The sequence below is a fragment of the Urocitellus parryii genome, chromosome 5, assembly GCF_045843805.1.
Source record: "Urocitellus parryii isolate mUroPar1 chromosome 5, mUroPar1.hap1, whole genome shotgun sequence".
NCBI classification, from domain to species: Eukaryota; Metazoa; Chordata; class Mammalia; order Rodentia; family Sciuridae; genus Urocitellus; species Urocitellus parryii.
In genome coordinates, this window is record NC_135535.1 from 133,059,184 (window position 1) to 133,083,696 (window position 24,513).

The following is a 24,513-nucleotide window of genomic DNA, read 5'->3' on the forward strand; positions in this document are numbered from 1 at the left end:
CATTGAAAAAATTTCCAATGAATGTCATACAATGGAGATGTTTCATCTTTACTTTAATAATTAAAGGAGACTTCACTACCATTTTATGTTATTTATCCATATATTTATTGTACGATTTTTGTCTATAGTAAACTTGCATTTATATATATGAATATATATTATTTTATATATATATATATATATATATATACTTTAAAACCATCACTTTTTAAATATTACTGCTATTAAAAAATTTGTTTTAGGTAATTTGAGATGCCTCAGGATACATTGAAACAAATTATCTCATAGTGTTTAAGGGCATCAACTTTTATATCATCAGTAAATTTCACTGGACTTGTAAGTCAGAAGAAAAAATAGAGGTGTTCTGTTTTGCTTTTTGCCATCTGTAGTCCTCTTTATTGAAATAGTTTATGGTTTGAGGCAAATACTCAGTGAAGCTCTTAATTTTTTTCTGAATATGGAAGTGTGATTTTCCACCAGGGTAATTACTACCAGCTGAGAGTTATGAAGAGGCATATTTATACTGACTTAGCAAGTTGGCTCCTAGAACTGCACACAACCCACTGACCAAAGAGCTACGCCTTTAGGTTCTGAATGTGGTCCTGAGTGAAGAACAGGGAAGATTATGGAACACTTCTTAAAATAGTGCAGACATTAACCAGTAAAACAAACACACACACACACACACACACACACACACACACAGAGAGAGAGAGATATTTGCTTCTGTATTACTATTAGACAGACTTATGAGAAAGTTAAATGATGGCAGCATTTGTAGCATTTTAAAGTTAAGTTGTGGGCAGAAGCAGATGGAGAAGAGGAGCATGTTGAGGAGGTGCAAAATGCCCCCCTTTTCTAAGTGTTGGTGCCACTTTGCTCTATTATAATACCCAAGGATGTTCTGATGTGATTCAGTGCTACATACATGATGTCATTTCAGGAGCTGAACAAGACAATTATATAGACAGAGCTTTTGTCCATGAAATTTACAAAGAAACTGTGTTTTGCTGCAAGGCAGTGACCTTGTAGAAAACTTTGGATGCATAATAATGATCCAAATAATGCAAGTCACAATGCTCAAACGTGGTTCTATTTTTCCATCCCCTATTTCATGTTACCTTTACCCCAGATTATTTTGTTGAATTGCCATGTAAACATAAGAAAATGTCACTTATCTTTCTTGAATGCCTTACAGCCCTCGTGCATTATTTTATGAGTTTGGTAACTGTGAATCATGAAATGATGGGAGCTGTGGTATGAATATAGAGCATGTTGCTTTTTTTCTGTGCTAAACTGCTTCGTAAAAATTATCCCTGACGCTTCAGATTGTCTGCAATTTACTTGAAGCTAATGATAGTTATGTAGCTATCTACAATGTGAAAACAGTATTTACTTGAAAATTTTCTTTTTAATAATATTTGCATTTACACACAGATTGCTCCAAAGATTAAAGCACAAATGATAGAAGAAGGCACAGCTTTGATAAGCTACCAGCCATGTGGAGACAAAATTAATTCTTTTCAAAGGGTCTTTTCTAATCCTGCCATAAGACAAACAGATGTTGACTATCTAATTGATGAAATAGAAAGATTTGGAAAAGAGTTATAATACTTCAATGTGAAGTTGAATATCACATGTAAACACCAACTTTAAATAATGTATTGCTTAAGGTAAGAATGCTAAAAGCATTATTCCCTGTTTTAGAACTTTTAATTCTCCTTTGTCCTATGCTGATGTAAGATGATGAAAAGAGACCCAATTCATCACAAGAAAATATAAAAGTTTGTTCACGTAATTGTGATTTTAATTAATTTGATAAACATTACTGAGCACCTGTTAAATCTCAGGTACTTTTGGGAGGTCCTTAGGTAAAAGACCTTCTCTTGTAAAAAAAGAAGTTCCACTGTGGACATTCTGTAACTTCACATGCATTCACATGCTCAAATTTCTTGAACAAAACCTTCATGGATTAAAATTATTTTTAGTTATCATATGGTGACATTCAATGTCTGCCAAAAATAAAATAATATTTAAGATGTTTTTCTTTCTCTAAAAATTAGGATGTATATAAAATAATGTTCTATATTTTGGAGCAGCAAGTGAGAAAAAGGAATGACAGGTCAAAATAACTGTCTTTGATCCTTGCATTTTTTATACAGAAGTGACTTTAGCTTGTACTAAAATGATTTCACTCATTTTTTCCTACAACACCATTATAATATCCTTAATGTCCAGAGCAGTGTCATCCTTTTATAATTTTTCAAAAACGTATTTTCGATATTTCACAGGATGGAATGATCTATATTGTTTGTATACTTAGCATTTAAAAAAATTTATTTATTTTTTTAGTTGTAGTTGGACACAATACCTTTATTTTATTTATTTATATGTGGTGCTGAGGCTCGAACCCAGGGCCTCACATGTGCTAGGATAACAGTCTACCGCTTAGCCACAACCCCAGCCCGTGTATATTTAGCATTTTTATTCTCATCTTTTGAGATAAGAATAATTAACATTAGATGAGCATTTACTGTGTGCCAAATGATATGCCAAGTGTCTTAATTTGTGTGATCATTTAATTCTCCATTAGTATTATGATATCTCTGATCAACTCCATGAATGAATATGACTAAGGTTTCTAGAGCTTAAATAATGTGTCCAACATTGTTTATCAGCAATAAATAAAAAATTTGAAGGTCTTCAGTTTCCTTTCCAACTGTGGATGACAAAATATTTGCCAAATACTTTGCTGAAATTTGCATTTTACTGTGTACCAGTGAAACTGCCTGTCTAATCATTTGATTTAATCAAGTCTCTTGCCTCTGCTCTGGAAGTAGGAATATCTCACAGGGTTGTTGTGAGGATAACATCATCAGGTTAAACATTTTGTAAATTTTGAATCATTTTGCATGTGTTTGTTTTTCGTATGTAAAAATTTATTACATTAAATAGAACCAGAGATTATATATATATATATATATATATATATATATATATATATATATTATTTTTAATTTAGTATGTATACTAAATTAAATTTGGTTTTTCTCTGTTCAGTATGATGTTGGCTTTAGGTTTTTTATATCTATACTTTATAATATTGATTTAGTATACATACTAAATTAAAAAATAATAATATTCATTTAGTATATATACTAAATTAAAAATAATGTTCCATATGATATGTTTCTTATTTTATAGGTGCATTATAGTTTTACATAATAATGGAATTTATTGTGATGTATAAATATACATCTATATGCAGGTCACAATTTGTTCTGTTTCATTCCTTCACACTCCCCCTTTATTTCCTGTCTACCTCCCCAGACACCCTTAATCTACTCTACTGATCTCCTCTATTTTCACAAGACCCCCCCCCCTTTAAATTCTCTCTTTCACTCTAACTTCCATGTATGAGAGAAAACATTCAACTCTTGACTTTTCAGATTGGCTTATTTCACTTAGCACAATGTTCTCCAGTTCCATCCAATTTTTCCTGAAAATGACATCATTTTGTTGTTCTGGTTCCATTGTGTGTCTACACCACATTTTCCTTATCCAGTCATCCGTTGATGGACACCTAGGCTGCTTCCATAATTTGGTTGTTGTAAACTGTGCTGCTATAAGCATGGGTATCCCTGTATCTACAGTATGTTGACTGTATTTCTTTAGGATAAATGCCAAGGAGTGATAGAGCTGGGTCATATGGTGTTTCCATTCTTAGTCTTTTGAATAATCTCCATATTAATCTTCTTGATGGTTAAACTAATTTACTATTCAATCAACAGGTTCCTTTCCTCCCACATCCAGTCTTCATTATTATTTGAATTCTTGATGTTTGTCATGCTGAGTATAGTGAGGTGAAATCTCAGTGTAGTTTTGATTTGTGTTTCCCATTGCTAAGGATATTGAATATTTTTACATATTTCTGGTAGGTTTTCTCTTTATTAGTCATTACAAATACAACCAAATACTGCCATACTTTCTCATCACAGAGAACACTGTGCCATTCTGTTTTCCAAGTTAAGTTGCATTCATTCAAGTTAAATGTTTGACAATCTATGTAGCATATTTTTTAAAATATAAAAAACAAGGATTGGAATACAGTTTTTTTCAATTATTCTTCTATCAAATAAATTTTTCTCAACATAGAGTTGATTATTCTATGGAATTTTGTAACCTGTTTCCGTGACATATAGGGAAGAATAATCTAATTATCTAAGTGCAATAGCCCTTGAGAAGAATTATGACTCTTGATGGGAGGATTGTTCCAACTGTGGGTCCATTCTGTCAGATTTAGAAACATATTTCATTTTTTTCCTCATGCATTATGCATGAATGCCCATGAATGTTATTATAAAATTAAACACTTCTTTATCAAAAAATATGTCTCAGCAATTCAGCAAGGCCATAAGCAACTTAGTGATATCCTGTCTCAAAATAAAAACAAAAAGGGCTGGGTTCAGTGGTAAAGCATCCCTGGGTTTAGAAAAAATATCCAAAATAAATAATCTTATGCTCAACCTCAAGACCTATGAAAAGGAAGAACAAACTAATTCCAAAATCGGTAGACGATAGGAAATAATTAAGATCAGTGCTGAAATTAATGAAACTGAAAATTTAAAAAAATACACTGGATCAATGCAACAAAAACTTGATTCTTTGATAAGATAATTAGCATTTAGCCAAACTAACCAAAAGAAAATGAAAAGAACCAAATAAATAAAATGAAAGATGAAAAGGCAATATCACCATAGATACGTCTGAAATCCAGTTATTCAGAAACTATTTTGAAAATGTATACTGCAATAAGCTAAAAACCTAGAAGACGACATTAAAAAAAATTCTAGGCACATATGACCTTCCCAGATTGAACTAGAAAGATATAGAAACCTAAACAGACCATATTACATGATGTAATTGAAACAGCAATTAAAAGCCTTCTAACAAAGAAAAGCCCAGGATCAGGTGGATTCTCAGTTGAGTTCTACCAGACATTTAAAGAACAACTAACGCTAATCTTTCTCAAATTATTCCATGAAATTGAAAGGGAGGGAACACAAGAAGCTGATACCAAAACCAGACAAAAACATTTCAAGGAAAGAAACAACAGCCCATAATCTCTGGTGGACATAGACACAAGAATCCTTAATAAAATGTCAGTAAACTGCATTTAAAAAATCAAGAAGATAATACACTGTGATAAAATGGGATGCAAGGTTGGTTCAACAAATGCAAATCGATAAGTGTAGTTCACCACACAAATATAATTAAGGACAAGAAGCATGATTATCTCAATAGACACAGAAAGGGCCTTTGATAGAATCCAGCACTGATTCATGTTAAAAACACTGAGGAACTAGGGATAGGGGGAATTTACATCAATATTATAAAGTATAGATATAAAAAACCTAAAGCCAACATCATACTGAATAGAGAAAAACCAAATTTAATTTGATCTAAAATCAGGAACAAGGCCAGGATATCCACTCTCACCATGCCCATTCACTATAGTTCTTGACACCCTAGCCAAAGCAATGTGACAACAGGAGGAAATTAAAAGAATACAAAGAGGGAAAGAAGAAGCCAAACTATCATTGATGACATGATCCTATATCTAGAAGACCAAAAATAAAATAAAATAAAAAATTTTAAAAAACCATCAGAAGACTTGTAGAGCTGACACATAGATCCAGCAAAGTAGTAGGATATAAGATCAGTATTTATAAATGATTTCCCTATACTCCAACAGTGATCCTGCTAAGAAAGAAATCAAGAAAACTTCCATTCACAATAACTTAAAAATCACTTTACAATTAATCTAATCAAGGAGGTGAAAGATATCTACAATGAAAATTATAGAACACTGAGTAAAGAAACTAAAGAAGACCTTAGAAGATGGAAAGACCTCCCATGATCTAGAATAGGCAAAAATGCATACTCTTACATTGTTGGTAGGGCTGCAAATTAGTACAACCATTCTGGAAAGCAGAATGGAGATTCCACAAAAAAACTAGGAATGAAACCCCATAGGACCTAGCTATCCCACTCCTGATATTTACCCCAAAGAATAAAAATGAGCATATTATCATGGTACAGCTACATTAACATTTATAGTAGCACAATTCACAATAGCCAAATTATGGAATTATATATGCTTATATACAATGGAATTTTACCTCAGGGAAGAAAATTCAGCTAATCTTGGGAAAATAGGTTAATAATCTCACTCAGGATGTTTTAAATAACATGCAAATTGAATAAAGAAAATGTGGTATATACACAATGGAGTTTTTCTCAGTCATAAAGAAAAATGAAAATATGGCATTTACTGGTAAATGGATAGACCTGGAGAACATAATGCTAAGTGAAATAACCCAGACTCAAAAAATCAAGGGTCAAATTTTTCTCATATGTGGAAGCTGGAGCAAAATAAGGGAAAAGGTGGAGGGGTGGTTGGATATCATAAAGGTACAGGGAAGATCAGTAGAGTACAAGAAGGAGATTGAGAGGGATGGAGGAGGGTTGGGAAAGTGGAGGAAATGAAGAATGAATTTAACAAAATCACACTATATGCATGAATAAATATATCACAGTAAATTCCACTTTTATGTATATGTATAAAGCCCAAATCAAAAGTAATAAATAAATGAAAGGAAGATCAGTAGGATAGAGAAAGGAGAATAGGAGGGGGGTGAGAAAGGAAAGGGGTATGGAGTGAGGACTGAAATGGAGTAGATTCCATGCATGTATGATTTTTCAAAATGAACCCAACTATTGTGTATAACTATAATGTTCTAACAAAAAATAAACTTAAAAAGGAAAATAATAATGTGAGCCACAGAACCTAGCTCTTCCTATGTTCTCTTGAACTAGTATCTGGGCACTAACCCTGTACCTAAACTAATGTGAATTTTCCTTTCACAACTTAGAGGAATTACATTTTTTTGCTTCTAAGTTTAATATGAAATTCTTAAAGGGAAATAATTAAGCTCATTTTTCCAAAATGCATAGCAATATATTTTAGCATAATAAATAGCATTGATTTAACTAACAGGGATGACTCTAAAGAGATTATGTCCCTAGAACTGAGTTAAAGCAGAATAGTCCAAAATGAGAGATATTTTTAAATTTTATATTTCAATTAAAAGTACTACCATAAAATCATGCACAACATATAGAGGCACACATGTTACAATCAAAATCCAAATGGAGTTCTAGAATTCTGAAATCTTATAATTCAGGCGGATAATGTGGGGGAATGATACATTTTGGGGAAATTTGAAAAATGTTTTAAATAGCAGTTTGCTATTGCCAGAGTAGGAGTATGAGATACAGAATTCTGCTACAAGTGGCCAGAGAATTACATGGCCTTAAATTTAGCATTTTATGTGAAACCATTCAATTGAATCAAATAGGTGAGTGATATAATGAGACTATTATTATAGAGGGAAAGAAAAGACTTTGATTTTGATGGTAGTTTCAAGGATGTGTTAAAGAAAGGCTTGGGCTCCAAAGACTAGATTAAGAGGCTATCACAACAATTCAAGAAAGGCACAGTTGATCAGGGCTTTGGTGCCAGGCAACAGGGTGTCCAAAGGTGAGCTATATCCTGACTGATGAAACTCCTTTTAGTGCAATTAATGTAGCATCAGAGATGACTTTAGACTTCATAAGCTAATCTATGTTATGGAATATCCTGAACAAAAAAGCAAGAAAGGTCCTGGGGAGCATTCAGACAGACTTGGACTTCTCCATGCTTTGTTCAGGCTTCACAGGTGCTGATGCACCCTGGAATTTCTTAGTAAGGCTGAATAAACTTCGCTTCAGTCTGATTTGACAGTGGTATCCTCTTGGTAGTTCAATGATTCTCTGAGAAGGACGTTCAGTTACTCTGGTCTAAGTTAAACCTTTGAATATTTCCAGTATAGTCCTGTAGATTTGCGGATGGGATGGGGGAAAGCCACCAAAACTCTAGTTTGACTCTAAAAGCCTTAATTTTAGAATCGAATTTGTTGAATCATAATGCTTTACATTCTGGGATTCTTCAATTTTCGGTCTGGCTCTTGTTTCAGCTCAGATGGTCCCTTGACTCTCTTTGAAAAATTTATTTTCACCCTCACTTATCGGGCTTTGACACTATTCCTCCATCTGAGACATTAATTTTCATACTCATCCTGCACTTCCAGTGCCTTGCTTCTCCCCATGGGCTAGGTGTCAATCCCTCAACCCTGTGCCCACATCAGGAGCTCAGGACCATCAGCCTCGCAGGGGTCCCAGCCTCACATGGCATCTTCATGTTGGCTCTAATTAGAAGCATATTCAGTTCTTTCTGTGAAAAGTGTACTTATCCTATTATATTCAACCCAAGCCCCTCTTTCCTGATGCCTTTTCCTAGTCAAAACCCATAGTATGAAGGGTGGATACGAACTCAATAAATATTTCATAAGAATATTGAAATTTATTCCTTTAATCTCATGCAGGCTTTCTTATTTTTAAAGTCCCCATTACCACCTTCCTTCCATAAATATAATAATTAGTGGTTATTAAGTCCTCATATTTACTTCCATGTGAAATGTTCTCTCACCTACAGGAAAACTTCACAAGAAGCTTCTTTGATAAAGAGATAATAGTAGCTATGCTACCATGATATTTAACCTATCTATAGGTACAATAGAGAACCATTAAACCATATCCATACATTCGATTATAGAAAACACTGATATGCCTTAAATTCCATGTAGTTCATTGGCTATTTAAAATCCTTCAAGTTTTTAATTGTAAAGTAATTAAATGAGCTCTGTTCAATAAATTCTAGAAGTGCCTTCTTAGACTACAGGTCCTTTAAAAGCTATAAACATTTTTTGCTATTTTCACTCTGATAAAAGTGAGTAATCTAATTGGGTTTCATAATTGGGGGTAAGTTTACTCTAAACTGTATTATAAAAATCCTATTAAAATATTTGTTAGTGATATAATAGCTAATAATAATACCTAGTCTTCAATAATCATTTTCCAGTTTAAAATCATCTTGGCATAATTTATTTTATTTTTGTCAATTCTGTTTTGTAAAGGAGGTCTATCCACACAGTGCAAAGATAAAAATGTAGCAAAGAGCTTAAGGGCACAGACGCTGTACACAGGCCTCTTGGGATTGAATCCCAGCTCTGCCTCTTGGCAGGGAATTGCTCTTTATTCCCTTTCTCCATCTCTATAATAGATAATATAGTTCCTTAGAGGCTGTAGGAGAACTTGATGGAGGTTATATTTATTAGGTTCTTAAAACAGTACTTGGAACATAGTGAGTCCTCAATACATGATAGTGTTCTTAATACCATAATTTTCGAGATTGTAAACACAAGCTTTAAAAGCATTCTTAACATCAGTTTTTAAACTCACTGTTCTGTGTTACAAAACTCATGTTCTTTATGATTTGTCCTTCTGCCTTCCCATGCAAAGACCTGTGTAAGAAGCACAATATAGAACATACAGACTTCAGTGGGCTGGAAATGGGGCTAGAAATTTGTTAGGTGGTAGTGTCAAGACAAGACACAATCTAAAGCTATTTAAAGAAGTGTAAAGATTATGACTCTGTTATTTGAGAAAAAATATTTCAAATAAAACTGCAAGACAAAAAAAAGTGAGATACATTTCAATCTTACTCTGGTTCTATAACTTTATTTCCTAAATGCAAATAAAGACACCTTTCTTAGACAATGACTAGTTTACTAAGCAATGTAGCATTGATCTAGAAGGAAGAGATATACCTTTATCATATGAATAGATTTTGTAAGAATTTTAGGCATGAATTATCCGATCCATGGTCATATCATCTGTCTGCATCATCCTGTCCCATGAGCTCAGGGTCTAAGAATAAAAGTTCTTTTTTTGGCTCCTTCTCCCTATGTTTACCAATATAAAGAGATATATATGAAGAAATTTATGAGAAACATTTTTGTTTTGTTTTGTTTTAATCCAGGGCCTTGCACATGCCAGGCAAATGCTCAACGATTGAGCCACATTTCCAGTGCAAAACCAGGGATTTCAAGATGACAAGAAACACATTTGGATCATGACAGTGAATATTGCGTTTGCTGAGGTTGGTCCTGTGTTCCCAGGCCCAGCAAATCATGTTGGCAGCAGAGACCTCAGAGTACAAATGGTACTCACTTATTGTCTTTCAGATTTTCCCTGGGCAGCCCTGAGTTTTTTCTGGGAGCTCTCTGTCATTGAAGCCCCTTGGGAATAGTTGAGGACACATTTAATCTTTCACAGATAGTACACTCAGTATTGCCAAGTCTCGAATCCTCTATTCCCATCCCTCAGACCATTTAAAGGTAAATAGAAACAGACATGAAGCCATATCCAAATTATCCTTGGCTCAGTCAAGAACTAGGAGTATAGCATAATTCAATGATTATGTTAATTCCCTTTTCTCAGATCACCTATCTCAGGAAATAATACATAATTAAAAGTGCAAAAACCTCAATCAACACTGCTAACTTTAGCCAACACGCTCTAATTTAGTGATTTATGGCTAACTTTGAAAGTCAGCATTACTGGGTCTGTCTCAAATTCTTTGGATTGGTCATTGTTTAATTGTAAAAAATGCACTCAATAGCTGTTATAAGTTAAATTTCTCTTTAAACAGATGATTTACTATGATCATTCAACTGTGATGGATTTTAGTTACAATGACTCTTCAATGAAAAATTAAATGCTGCCAGGAAATAATATGACAAATACATAAAAAGACAATTTCTGAGGGTATATTATAGGTTTATTAAATAGAAAAAAACCCTCTGTGTTTCTCTTGATTTTGAGAGGGAATTATGTTTCTATTATTTTTCCCCTTTAGGTAAGAGGAGCAATTTTGCATCATTTTACTTCAATTTGATGCTACCTTTCACTCTCTAACTCCTAGGCAATAAAAGGCAGAGTCCTCAGTGAGCAAGGAACCAGTTAGTCCAGGTCCTGGAATATGGCAGGGACCAAGTAAAGCTAAAATTTTTATTAGTTAATTCACACACTTCCAAGTGTCCACAAAAATGCATGCAAACAAAAGTGATCAGATATAGTAAAAGTCTTGATCTACCTTGCTAAATGCTATTACTGACTTGTGACCTTTAGAACTTACTGAGAAAAACACAGATATCTAAGTTGTTTTCCATTTCCTAGGAAAAGTGCAAGCATTAAAGATTTATATGATCTAAAATCAGCATAAGAAAACTATGCAAAATCATTGCAGGTATCATATTAAAATGAACTAGTGTTTGCTTCTTTTTAAATGACTTACGTTCTTTGCAATATAGTAATTCAAATGAAAGCTTGGGATTCAGAGACAAACGGCAATATTTGTTTAAAAGAAAACTGAATATTTAAAAATATCAAAAGGCAAAAAACAGATTAATATGCAAAAGACAATTTTATTTCTTAGCAATTAATCTGAAAATGAAACTAAGAAAAATTCCATTTATAGTAGCATTGAAACAATAAAATTTTCATGAATAAATTTAACAAAATAAGTATAAGACAAAAATTGTAAAATATCATTGAAAGGAGAGTGTTAAATAAATATAAATAATTCCATGCTTATTATTTGAAGATTTAAGATTGTTAAAATGGACAGTACTCCCCAAATTGATCTGCAGAGATAGCTCAGTCCCTTGTCAAACTCTCAACTGACCTTTTTTTTTGGAAAAAGTTGACAAGGTAATCCTAAAATTAATATAAAAACAAAAGGATTCAGAACAGCCAATAATGAAAAAGAACAAAGTGGAAGGACTCAAACTTCCTGAATCCAACACTTATCCTAAAGCTACAGGGATGGGACTGGCACAAGCTCAGACATGTTGACCAATAAAATAGAATCTAGAGTCCAAAAATAAATCTTGATATTTATGGTTGCTTGATTTTTATAAGGAAGCCATAATAATTTAATGGAGAAAGAATAGTCTTTTCCATAAATGATGTTGAGAAAATTGGATATCTACATGCAAAGGATATGCCATATCATATACAAAATAATAACTTGAGATGGATCAGTGAGTTAAGTTAAAACTATCACACTTTTGAAGGAAAACATAAGAGCAAATCTTTGTGACCTTGGGTGAGGTAGTGGTTTCTTAAATGCCAAAAGTACAAAAATCAAAGAAAAACATTTCAAACATAACATGGATGTAAATATTATCAAAGTTAAAAGTTCCTGTTCATTTTGATGATCAAAAATCAAAAGACAGCTGATGAGATGAGGGAAAATGTGTGAAGATCATATCAATGATAAGTGGATAGAATATACAACAAATTTCTAGAACTCCATAGTAAATAAAAAGAGCAAGACATTTGAGCAGACATTTATTTATCCAAACAAGATATACCAATGGCCAATCAGCACATGGAGAGATGCTCCACATCCTTACCACAGGTCCTCTAATGGAGCCTATGAGTCCTGGATGGCTCCCGCCTCCTATTGGTCCTGTGAGGCACACTGTTCTCTTCTTTCTGAGATCTGTAAGCAAAGCCTGCTTCTGTTATCTTGTGTGTTTTTTTGAGTTGCCGCCTGTGCATCACCTGACTGATACACCTGACTTCTTTCTAGAGAGTTATCTTGGTAGGAATAACTAGACACAAGTCAGAGAAGAGCCCTGAAGGTAGCTGATGGTATAACCAAGTTGGCTATGGGATGCACACCTGGTCACACACTCAGCACTCAGGCACTGAACCATGCACAAGGATACCCCAGAACCCTGTGAAAGGCACACAGCAAACACCTATCATCAAATCCCTGGAGCCTGTCAGGGTGGGGCTACTCTTTATGGCCATTCTCCAGAAAGAAAACAGGCTCCAAGACCAGATCGGATGCCATTTCCATTGTGTTTAGAGGAAAGTTGTTTGTGATTTATATTATTTAAGATTAAATTCACAATGATCTGTATATTATTAATACATAGGTATTCTCTAACCATAGAATCATAATCATAAGATATATGGGGACAAATAAATGGCTTGAAATTACTCAATAGATCTAAATCAAGGGAAAGAGTGGCTAAGAAAGAGAGACAGGAAGACAGAGAGATGCTACAATATAATATAAGAACTTTATGTTTTACCACCAGCATCACATAAAAAAAAAAAACTTCTCACCTATTTTGGCAGAAGATCTGAAGTTTAAAAGTGACAGCGAGTCACAAAAATTGGGGTGAAATTAATATTTAATAGGATTCAAATTCATGGCCTTCTGACTGTTTCTTTTCAGGAAAGGAAAAATAAAGACATCTATATCAAAGTGTGTCCTTAATTTAAAATGACTGATTACTCAGTGGGTCTTCTACATTTGTTGCCATGGCAACATAGATGTGGAAAAAGAAAGTATTAACTCAGGTTATTTATAAACCCTATTACAGACTGAAGATGCAAGTCAGTGGTAGAACATTTGTTTAGCTTGCTGGAGGCCCTGGGTTCAATTCCCAACACTGAAAAAAAAAAAGTCCTTGATAGTATGATGTAGCTAACAAAAAGTATGTGCTGTAAGGTTCTCTTTGACTGTTTTCCTAAGCATCCTAATAAAAATGATTTGCCTTTGGTTTAATAAGGCTTATAGGCTGCTATTTTTTCAGATCACATACAATCCTACATAGTTCTTCACTAAAGAATGTACAGTGTGCCCAGCACACAGTTATCACTTGGACAATACTCCTGAAGCATGTTTACCTGCAACAGAAGAGAAAATTCTTGCTCAACTGACCTTTGGAAACAATCATCTGAGCTGTGACTCCTGACTCTGTCTTCACACATGTGTCTCCACCACTGGTACTGCTGACGGTTATGCTTTGCATGTGAGGTGTCCCCCAAAGCTCCTGTTAACGCAGGGATATTCAGAGGTGAAGTGATTAGATTACATAAACTGTGACCTAATCTGTCTTTCTTAATTTGAACGGGCTGACTGGGTAGTGACTGGAGGCAGGTGAGGCAGGTAGGATATGGATGGAGGAAGTGGGTCACTGGGGGTGTGTCCTGGAAGTTTTGTTCTTCCTGTCATTCCTTTCTCTCTTCTGCCTCAAATCTCTCTCTCTCCATATACATATGTATATATATGGAGATATTTATATATAATAAATATATTTATATATTTAATAAATATATTTATGAAATATATATTTATGAAATATATACATTTATATAAATATATATTTATGTAAATAAATATAATAAATATATATAAATATCTCCATCTCTGTCTCTGTCTCTCTCTCTGCTTCCTGACTCCACCATGAGCTGAGTGGCTTTCTTCTGCTGGGCCCTTTCCCCATGATGTGCCAGGCCCAGAGCATTGGAGTCAGCATGGACTGAGACTTCAAAGTTCATTTAAGTCCCAAATAAACTTTTCCTCCTCTGAATTGTTCTTGTCAGGTATTTTGATCACGGAGACAGAAAGCCAACTAAGACCATGGCTCATATTTTCCCAAATAGTGATATCCCCTTAAATATTAGATACTTCTTATATTGAGCTAGACTATTAGCCCTGCAAGGACAGAAACTACCTCTGGAATTCTTTTTGTAATCAAGATCAATGCCATGAGTGTTAAAAACATAATCAATATGTTTACTGTTAGTAGTGAAAACATTACATTGAAAATAGTATGCTTGGCAATCTGGCTCTCTCAAAAGACAGTAACCTCTTCAGGGCCAGGGATGATGTTTTACTCTATTTCTGGTAAATCATGGGAGCATAATGATACCTAGTCTATCCGTAAGTACTGTGCACTGTGCACTCAGAAGGTTTTGCTAATATTATAGGACACTGCAATTTACAATTGCTCTCCACCTTTCTTTATATAATGTGCCATCTCCTCTCTTGCTCATGTGAAGAAAATAAATGGTAGAGAAGAAATTTAGAATATTAATGCAAAGAATATATGCTATTAAAGTGCATGTAAAAATCACATCTAACCAGGAACAACTTTTGATTCTTTTATTAATAGAATGTGGCCCTAATCAAATCATGTAATATCCTGAATTCCAAGTTTTGAGGTGGGTGTATCACTAGGGAACAAAACCAAAATCTTAAAGTGCAACATCACTTCAACCTGCTGCCTTGCCAAGGTTTTGTGGCATTGTCCTCAATCATTAGGCAGTTTTATGGTTTGCTCTATTAGAAACAGAGTTCTTGGATGAAGTTGGTGCTTTGGATGTTCTGATCTTGTTTTCCCTCAATTAATTCTCTGGTTCTAGGTCATAACTCCTGTACATAAGTTTAATCCATTGGTCTTTTCAGCGTAGTTTAAAAAAAATACAAATTCGTGGACTCATCTAAGATATATTATTTCTCAAGGTGTCATTTGAATATTGTTATTTTGAAAACAATAAATGTAGTATTCTTAGCTTTAAAATGAAGTTAAGGACCAGGGTTGTGGCTCAGAGGTAGAGCACTTGCCTAGCATGTGTGAGGAGGCACTTGGTTTGATCCTCAGCACCACATAAAAATAAAATAGATATTGTGTCCACCTATAACAAAAAAATATTAAAAAAATGAAGTTAAAATTCAAACATTGGTTTACATGCCAGTAGGCTTAACTAGAAAAGCCTGACCTCACAAAATCCTATCCCCAGAAAAGCCATCAAAAAGTCAAATAGTTTTTAAAGTGAATAGATTTAGTAATTTTACCTATATACATAAATTTACATGTATTTACAAGAGGCATTTTTATTTTAGTACATGTCATGCTTTTAAAATCATGTATAAGGAATGGATTGTCTAGCATTAAATTTTCATGGATACCTCAATTGACCCCTTCAATATTACTTGTTTGTAGATGAATGTAAACTAAAATAGTTGCACATAAATATAAGAGATTAAAATGTTTGTGCAAGACTATAAAAGACAATGATTAAACATTTTCAAAGTACTTGATTAGACCAAGACTAGTTCTTATACTATATATTTATTACATACAACTTTTTTCTCTAGCACAACATTTGGTGAAAGATATTTAGTTAGAGTCTAAATTAAGTATCCAAATGACCAGAAAGAAGCACTCATTATCTGACCATTGAATATGTTAATACTACTATGATATTTGGATTGACATTTGGATATAGGTCTAAGCAGGAAAATATATGCTTGTTGAAGGACTTAGGATGTCCAGAGGCAATGGCTCATTATGGAGTGGAAGTAGCTGAATCTGTGTTGATTGTGTCTCTCCCTAATCAAAATGGAGCATGTAATTTGGAACTATAGAATATAAGCAATAATCACGTTAAGGATACTTAAAGGTCTAATAAATCATTTCTATTTCATGCAATGGGATAAAGATAGCCTATTTTCTTAGTTCATACTGTACTAATGCTATTCACAAAATTGATAAAACTTAAAACCAGCTACTTAAAAGAAGTAAATAAAATAAAATATTGATTTAGCTCCTCTTTAAATGCTACTCACCAGGTAAGGTTGACTCAGGGTCACTTTTTTCCTCCTTCGGAACAGACAAGACAGACAACCAAGAATGAGAGCAGGTGTCAACTGTGAGGGGACCAAGTTGGTTTTTTATTGTTGTTGTTGTTTGTTTCTTTGTTTTATTTTGTTGTTGTTGTTGTTTGTCTTTTAAAAGCTGAAAAAAAATGGAAATGGTGTAGAGGTGTCCTGGGGTTGTCTAACAGAAAATACATCATCACTACTATCTGATCCTGGATATATATGGCAAGATAGGAGTGACAGCTATTTCAGGAATTAATATATTAATTTTATATCAAGTGCTTATTACACTGAGAAAAATAATAGTATTTTTTTAAAAAAAGTTCTAGTCTATATTGACTCTTTATTTTGAATCACATGGATGAAGTTGATTTTTAAAATGCTTTGAGTCAAATTTAGTTGACATCTTATTGTATGTATTTTTATTTTAGTAATCTTGTATAATTTGCCTTCACCATTAATATGGAAATTTGTCTTGGATAGGCTATAAGTGATTCCCTTCATCATTCCATCTTCTCGTGTCTCCACAGGATTGTTAATTAACAAGTAACTTAAGTTTCATAATCTCAAATTTTGGATGTAAAGAACCTGTAATATTTTAGCAGGGTTATTAAGAAGTTATAATTTGTCGTCTGTTATTTAGCTTTTTGTTACTGTGACAAAAATACCTCATAGGAGGTGAAAATGTTTGTTTTGGCTGATGGTTTCAGAGGTCCAGTCCATAGTCAGCTGACCACAGTTGCTCTGAAACCCAGGTGAGGCAAAGCATCATAGCAGAAGGGCGTGGTGGCATTAAGCTGCTCAGTATGTGGCAACGGGCAAACAGAGGGAGAGTGAACTACCATGGACAAAAGTATGACCTTGGAAGACCTGCCCCCTAACCTGCTCCAGTCATACCCTACCTGCCTATAGTTACCACTCAGTAAAGTAGTCCTCTCAAGTTATTAATCCATCAAATGGATTAATCCACTGATTAGGTTACAGCTCTCATAATCTAAGTGTGAGCTTTTGGAGGACACCTCATGTCCAAACCACAACAGTCCTTTTCTGAACTTTCTTCTTAATAGTGCTTTGTTTTGGCTAAAGGTTTATCTTGTGCCAGGTTCTCCCTTATATCAGTCAGGATCACAGTAACAACCCGAAAATCTTGAATTCAAACAACAGAACTTCATTTACTGCTCATAGCACAGGCCACTTCATATCTTCTGGGTATCTTCACTACATGGTTTTATTTTAGGACCTCGGCTAAAGGACCACTACCATCTCTAACATTGTTGATCACTGTGGTAGCAGAAAAGACATAAATTAAACATGAACCCTTAATGTTCCCTGGAAGTAGTACACATCATTTCCACTTACATTTGTTGGCCAACCCAAGCTACAAGACCACGCCTAACCTCAGAAAAGGGCGGATAAAAACTCACATATACCTATAAAGCAAAGATGTGGAACTAGTGTAAGTAGCGGAACTATCACATCCCCTCCTTCCATAACCAAATATTTTATTTTGCCTCACGTTGGGCAAAATGCAATCATTCTATTTCCAGGAAAACAACTTCAAAAATACAGAGTTACATTACAAGAATGAAAATTCCAGCACATTATACATATTTAGTCATTTGTTGCTTAACAACAAGGGTATGTTCCCAAATATGCATCTTTAAGTGATTTCATCATTGATGAACATCTGCTATAGTTTGAATTTTAAATGTCTCTCAAAAGCCCAGTGAAGGCTTGGTCCCCAATGTAGTACTTTATGAGTTGGGACATAGTGAGAAGTCTTCAGGTCATTGAGAGTGTGTCCTTGAAGGTGACTGTGGGACTCTAGCCCCTCCTCATGCTCTGTCACTTCCTGATCATGAAGTTAGCAGTGTGGCTTTCTCACACAATTCTACCATGATGTGCTGCCTCACCTGAAGCAATGAGGCCAGTCATGGACTAAAACCTCTATTACTCTGAACCCAAATGAACTTTTTTTCTTTACATCTCAGATATTTGTTACAGTAACGGGAAGCTGACTTAGCGCATCATAGAGTGTCCTTACATAAACCAAGACCGCTAAATGTCACTAGGTAGTGCAATCTTAGGAGCACACTGTCATATATGTAGTCTGTCATTGACCAAAATATCTTTATGCAAGACATGACAGTACTTTTTTTTTTTTTTTACTTAGTTTGGAGTATATGAAAACTGTCTTCATTGACAATGCTGCACCTCCTGCTCTCTTTCTCTGAACCCCTTGACCAGCTGACTGAAAGGATTTGATGGGGGCTACCTTAGTCCAATCTTTCATTTCAGCTATGTACAGTTAGAGGAATTTGTTAGAAAAATCCTTCTCATTTCAAGATAAAAAGGATGAGTTTAAATTGGAGAAACCTGAAATGTGTGTAATTTATCTCTATCTGAATGTAAAACTCCTAATATCAGGCCTTGACAAATGAAATACTCATATGAGAAATTGACTTCCCAAATTACTCAGCTTCTTTGATGTTTATGCAAGTTTAGTATTTAAAACATTGAAATCCTCTTACCGAGTAAATATTCCTCAGTTTAAATAATGAAAACAAACCTCTGACAAAGTGATCAATAAAGATATAGAAGTATAAATTAACGCTAGCAAGAAAAATGTGTCCTAAATAGAAGACTCTGTAGGGATTGTGTCATATAGGTAATTTAAAAAGACAAATTACCATAATATTTTCAAGAAGAAATAGAAAATTAGAAGAAAGTAAAAACATTAAAGGAATCAATTCAGTAACTTTTCTGCACGGACAGGAAGGCTATAGATCCAGTCCTGGTGGCTTTACAGATGGGTTTTATATGACCCCAAGGAATAGATAATCCCAAATTTAGACTGATGAATTTATCACAGAATAAGAAAACAAAGGGGTCGCCTAAACCATTTTACATATTTATTTTCATTGTTGCAATAAAACCAGATAAAAACAGAAAGGTGAAATTGCATTTTATACCAAACTCTTTTACAAATCTTAAAATATGAATTCAACATAAAATGCCATTAAATCATACTTAGCAGAGTATGCTTTTCTAAACCAAGACTCACAATCAAAAACAGAATGCTCTCTTAACCTGTAAATGTAAAGCAATTTGGATAAAATTCTGAACAAGTGTTTTTATTTTTATTTATTTATTTTGATTCTAGAGATTCAATCCAGAGGTGCTTCACCACTAAGCTATATCTCCAGCTGCCCCCCGCCCCCCGCTTTTTAATTTTGAGGCAGGGTCTCACTAAGTTGCCTGGGGCCTCACTAAATTACTGAGGCTGGCCTTGAACTTGGTGATCCTCCTGCCTCAGCCTTCCAAGCCACTGAGTTTGGGTGTGCGCCACTGAGTCCAGCTTCAAAAGTTATTTTTGCTTGTTGTTTATTTGGAATATCACAACCTGCTATCAGACTTCCTAGAAGTAATAAAGATCCAGGAATAGCCAATTCATTTTTAATCACCAGCATAAAGAAGGACTTTTCCTATGGGTTATCAATACATAATTGTAAACTGAAGTGATCAAGGCACTGGAATAGATCAATAAATCAGATGATTTGAACTGGGGATGTGGCTTAGTGGTAAGGTACTCTCTCCAGTACCAAATAAATAAACAAACAAACAAATAAATAAATATCAGTATTCTCATTTATAAAATAAAGCTGCCAAAGCCATACTCTGTATCCTTAGCTGCCAAAAGTTTCAACCCATGAAATTCCCAGGACTTTTAATGTGCCTTGAATTTTAGCTAGATGTATCAACCAGCCTTTATTTGTCTAATAAGTGACTATAGTTCTAACTCCTTCTGTTTATTCCCCTGAGAAGGATGCAATTATCATGATGCTATCAATGTAATGCAATCACTGGCCAAGTCCATTCTCACTTAATTATGGTTATCATTTCCAAGTCCATTCTCACTTAATTATGCCAACATGTTATCATTTCCAAGTCCATTCTCACTTAATTATGCCAACATGTCCCTAAATTCAAACATCCCTGTGGGAATACAGTAAACAATACTGAGTTCATCCAAATAGTGCAAACAGCACCTGGCTGGACTCCAGTTTGGGATTGAAATGAAGGCATTAGTTGGCTCTGTTAAGGCCTGGCGAAGCCCCAGCATCGATCTCTCACACTTTCTGTGTTCTATACACCTGAAGAAATCAGACAGCTCCTCTGGTTAACTTCCAGTTACTGGTTTCCCTCCAGCCAATCCTAAAAGCTGTCACTTAGCATGGCCAATTAAAATTGAGCAAACAGCCATCTTAGACAACCTTCTTGGGGAAAGGGCATGGACAGCATTGCCATTCACTTGTTATATTCCTCTCAGTCTTGCATTTTAGAAAGGAACTGAGACTGCCAGACAATCACCTCCAGCACACTTTACAAATTATAACTCAACCCGAATCCTAATCTCCAATGCAGCAAGCATCTCCGTCTCCATAAACCCCCTTCACCTTTGGCCTTTAGAACTCCATCCTCATTCCCCAAGGACTACTGTACCTGCACCTGGCAGAATTAAAGCATCTTGCCTACCACTCACTGGGTTTGGATAGTTGGATGAGTCTTTTACAGATTTTATTGCTCTGACAGGGTATCATTAGCCTGGTTCAAATATTTTTTGCATTCTAAATCTTCACCAATGAATTTGAATTCTTAGGGCCTTGGAGGTAGGAGCAGAATGAGTTACCTCATCTTCACTTAGGGTGCTGGGTTTTGTTCTGGCATTTCAACTACTGGAATGATACAGGAGCTTGTTAGGCTTGGTTTGATTCTTTGTTATGGTGGTTAACATCAGTTTTAGCTTGATCCTAACAATGTGTTCTTTACTTAGAGCCTGGTCTTTTGTCCTAAAGCTTTTTCCTTTGTGGAATTTCAGCTGAATGCCTGAGGTGCTTGGCAACACTTATTCACACTTCCCTCCCTGGGGATCCCAGCCCACTGAAGACTCACAGGGTCTCCCTGTGGGCATTCACCACCTGCCCAGAGTCCCACGGGGAAGCCACACTCACTCCCAGAGCCTCTCTCTGCACAGCTGGTGAAATCCCATCTGTCCGGAAGTCAGAGCGTCCACTGTGTCTCCTTAGTCCAGCAAGACCCCATCCAGTTGGGCTGCACCTCCGGGCACTGCCACCTGCATGTGTCCCAGAGACAAAGGGGCAGATGGGGACACAGGGGGCACATCCTGCCTTCTCTCCAGGAGCAGCCTTGTACTGCCTTTCCTTCACTGTCAGAAACCTTGCCTCTCATGCAGTTATCACTCTTCAGTTGCTTATGACTGGAGGGCAGACGTGGCCCAGTTACTGTACTGAGGCTGAGAGTGGACCTCTGACTGTTTTTTCAGTAATTTCCAAAAATAGCCAAATTTCAGTATATTTTCATAAATGTGCCAGCAGATGTCAGCAAAAGGCAAGGCAGTGATATATAAATTTTGTAGTAGGAGGCCAAATATTTAATTATCAGAGTTCAATCAAACATCAGTTCTCTAAATGTAATGCTCCACCAATAACTTTCTTTACCAGCGGATTGCTGATGGTGAAGGTGAATCTCATCTCCAGGACAGCAACAGAACTGCCAATCTCTCGGGTACTCTGACCCATCCTACAGCTCTGTGAACTTCAATTCAGAGACTTATGAGCAAATCCTTTGCAATTGTTTACTAGTCTCACCTTGATAGGGACAGTAGTGCTCCATGACACCATAAACCTTATCAAGACAGCCTTAAGGTCCTTCTCAGCTTGACCAAACTTACACACAGGTTTTCACCCCCTGCCTCTAACCTGAGCTTTTGCTTAAAGCATTTACTTTAGAAAACTCTGCCTCTTTAAGATCTAAATCTCATTATATTTTTGCTAATTGATAAGGTGATGTTGGGTAATTAGCTTAGCCACCATCTTATCATTTGAGCACATTCAAAATCCTAAAATCCTCTCTTCTCACCCTCTTGAGATTTATAAAGCATCCTTGTTGACTATATTCACCCTACCTTTGATCTCCTAGAATTTCTAGTTGAGAGTAAACTAGCCATTGAGGAGAGCAGGGAGAAGTCGGGAGAGGAGATGTCAGTCAGGGTGCAGTGTCAAAAAGAGTAAGTTCTGGTGTTCTATGTAGATGTAAATCTTGTCAGTTTCACACCAAGACTTTTAAGAATCTGAAACATAGTTCAGATTGGTATGAACTCATAAAACAATAATTACTGTGAAATTTAAGAATGACTGATATTAAATTGATTATTCATGCTAAGAAAATAAACTTACTAAGCATTTCTTTAACTTACATTCTATTTAAAAACTAACAAAATATCACATCTTTAGCAGCTTCTCCAAAGGGCCTTTAAACTCCCCAGAAGCACTGATCTAGCTGAGCAAAAATTGTATGCTGTTGTTAATAATTACTAGAGGTATATATGGCTTTAAAACAGATTTTTGCTAACAGTTAGCTAAATAAATTTTGTTGACTCCATGCTGGGAAACTGGGGTTAATGTACACTCTGAATTTAGCAATAGGATCACTTGCTATATATTCAAGATATTAAAATAATCACTTTTAAAAAGAGGAAACTTCAATGCATGGTAAAGTCAAATTACAGCTCTTTTCTTAAAACATACCTACTAAAAGCAAATTTGGAAAAGAGCAAAGTTATACAGCATATGTATGTCATATATGAAATTGTTCTCTTAAATTTTTATTTTGGAATCAAAGTTTACACAGTTATATATTTATTAATTTTCCTCTCCAGACTTGCAAACAGCAGAAAGTACTGTTTGTGAGGCTACATTACTTTCACCTTAAATCATATCATACTCACCTATAAAATTAATCTGGAGGAATTTGTTGCATTTTTATATCTCTAACTATAAATGAGACCGTGCATTTGTAATCTTTTAAATACAAATCTACATGTATGCACACACAGGTTATCTTCTGCATACATACAAACATGCATATAATATCTAGACTTGCATTTGTATATAAACATTATGTATGTATTCTAAATTAGATACGTCTTTCTACAAAAGCCCTTGGTAGACTCACTAGTTGGTTATGTTATAATGAATAAAAAGGAGCTAAATTTTTCTTCAGGAAATTTTCCCTTTAAAATCTTGAAGAATAATTATTAAAGTAATATTTTGTTAGAAATTGTTCAAGTATAAAGCCTCTGGATATAAAGCCACTGTTCCACAGAAAGAGCATTTCTATCTTAAGATTTCAAGATTTTAATTTTTCCCTATAAATACCTAAGCAATGCCTGAAATCATACTTGATAACAAGGGAAAAGACTTCCTTAATCATGCAAATGAGAAAGCTTAAATGTTCTGCAAGTAGAAGTGTTTAAATGGGAACACCATTTTTCCTTAAGTCAATTAAAATTGCCTAACTTCCTATTTTTAAAAAATTGTAATAATCTCCTCCTCCTCCTCCTCCTCCTCCTCCTCCTCCTCCTTCTCCTCTTCCTCTTCCTCCTTCTCCTCCTTTTCCCTTCCCCCTCCCTTTCTCCCACCCCTCCTTCTCCTTCTCTCCTCCTCCTCCTCCTTCTTCCCCTTCTCCTCCTCCTTCTTTCCCCTTCCCCCTCCCTTCTCCTTCTTCTTCCCTCCCCCTCCTTCTCCATCCCTCCTCCTCCTCCTCCTCCTCCTTCTTCTCCTTCCACTAGTACTGAGTTATAAACTAAAGTTCCTGAAGTCAACAAAATAGTTGCCCTTAAGAACTGTGTTGGCCAAGCTAATGGGCACTTATAAACTTCAAAAGGACATTTAATTATATTTGAATAAAATTGACATTCTATCAGTGTTAAACCAGTTGTTTTGTTAAAAAGAATACTAATGGGAATAAAAATGTCAAATATAATTTAATAATTTAACATGGGTTATTCTCTAAATATTCAATACTCAGTTCAATATAACTACTATCAAAAGCTTCCATTTTAACTGCCATTAAACATTTCAAAATTCTCAAAGTACATTTCAGCTAAGATCTGTCTTAGAGAAGAAATATATTATTAGAGAAAAATAAAAGTTTGTTGACCTTTTATAAGGTGATGA

The 24,513-nt window shown here is 34.9% G+C and overlaps 1 protein-coding gene across 1 annotated transcript in view; it reads right to left on the reverse strand.

Moving 5' to 3' along the window:
• Positions 1-24,513, reverse strand: part of LOC144255054 (rho GTPase-activating protein 7-like) — a 238,208-nt gene that overhangs the window by 41,463 nt on the left and 172,232 nt on the right. The window contains exon 2 of the mRNA XM_077799093.1: positions 9,403-9,464. Coding sequence (XP_077655219.1) covers positions 9,403-9,464 — 62 coding nt within the window. The remainder of the gene's footprint in view (positions 1-9,402; positions 9,465-24,513) is intronic.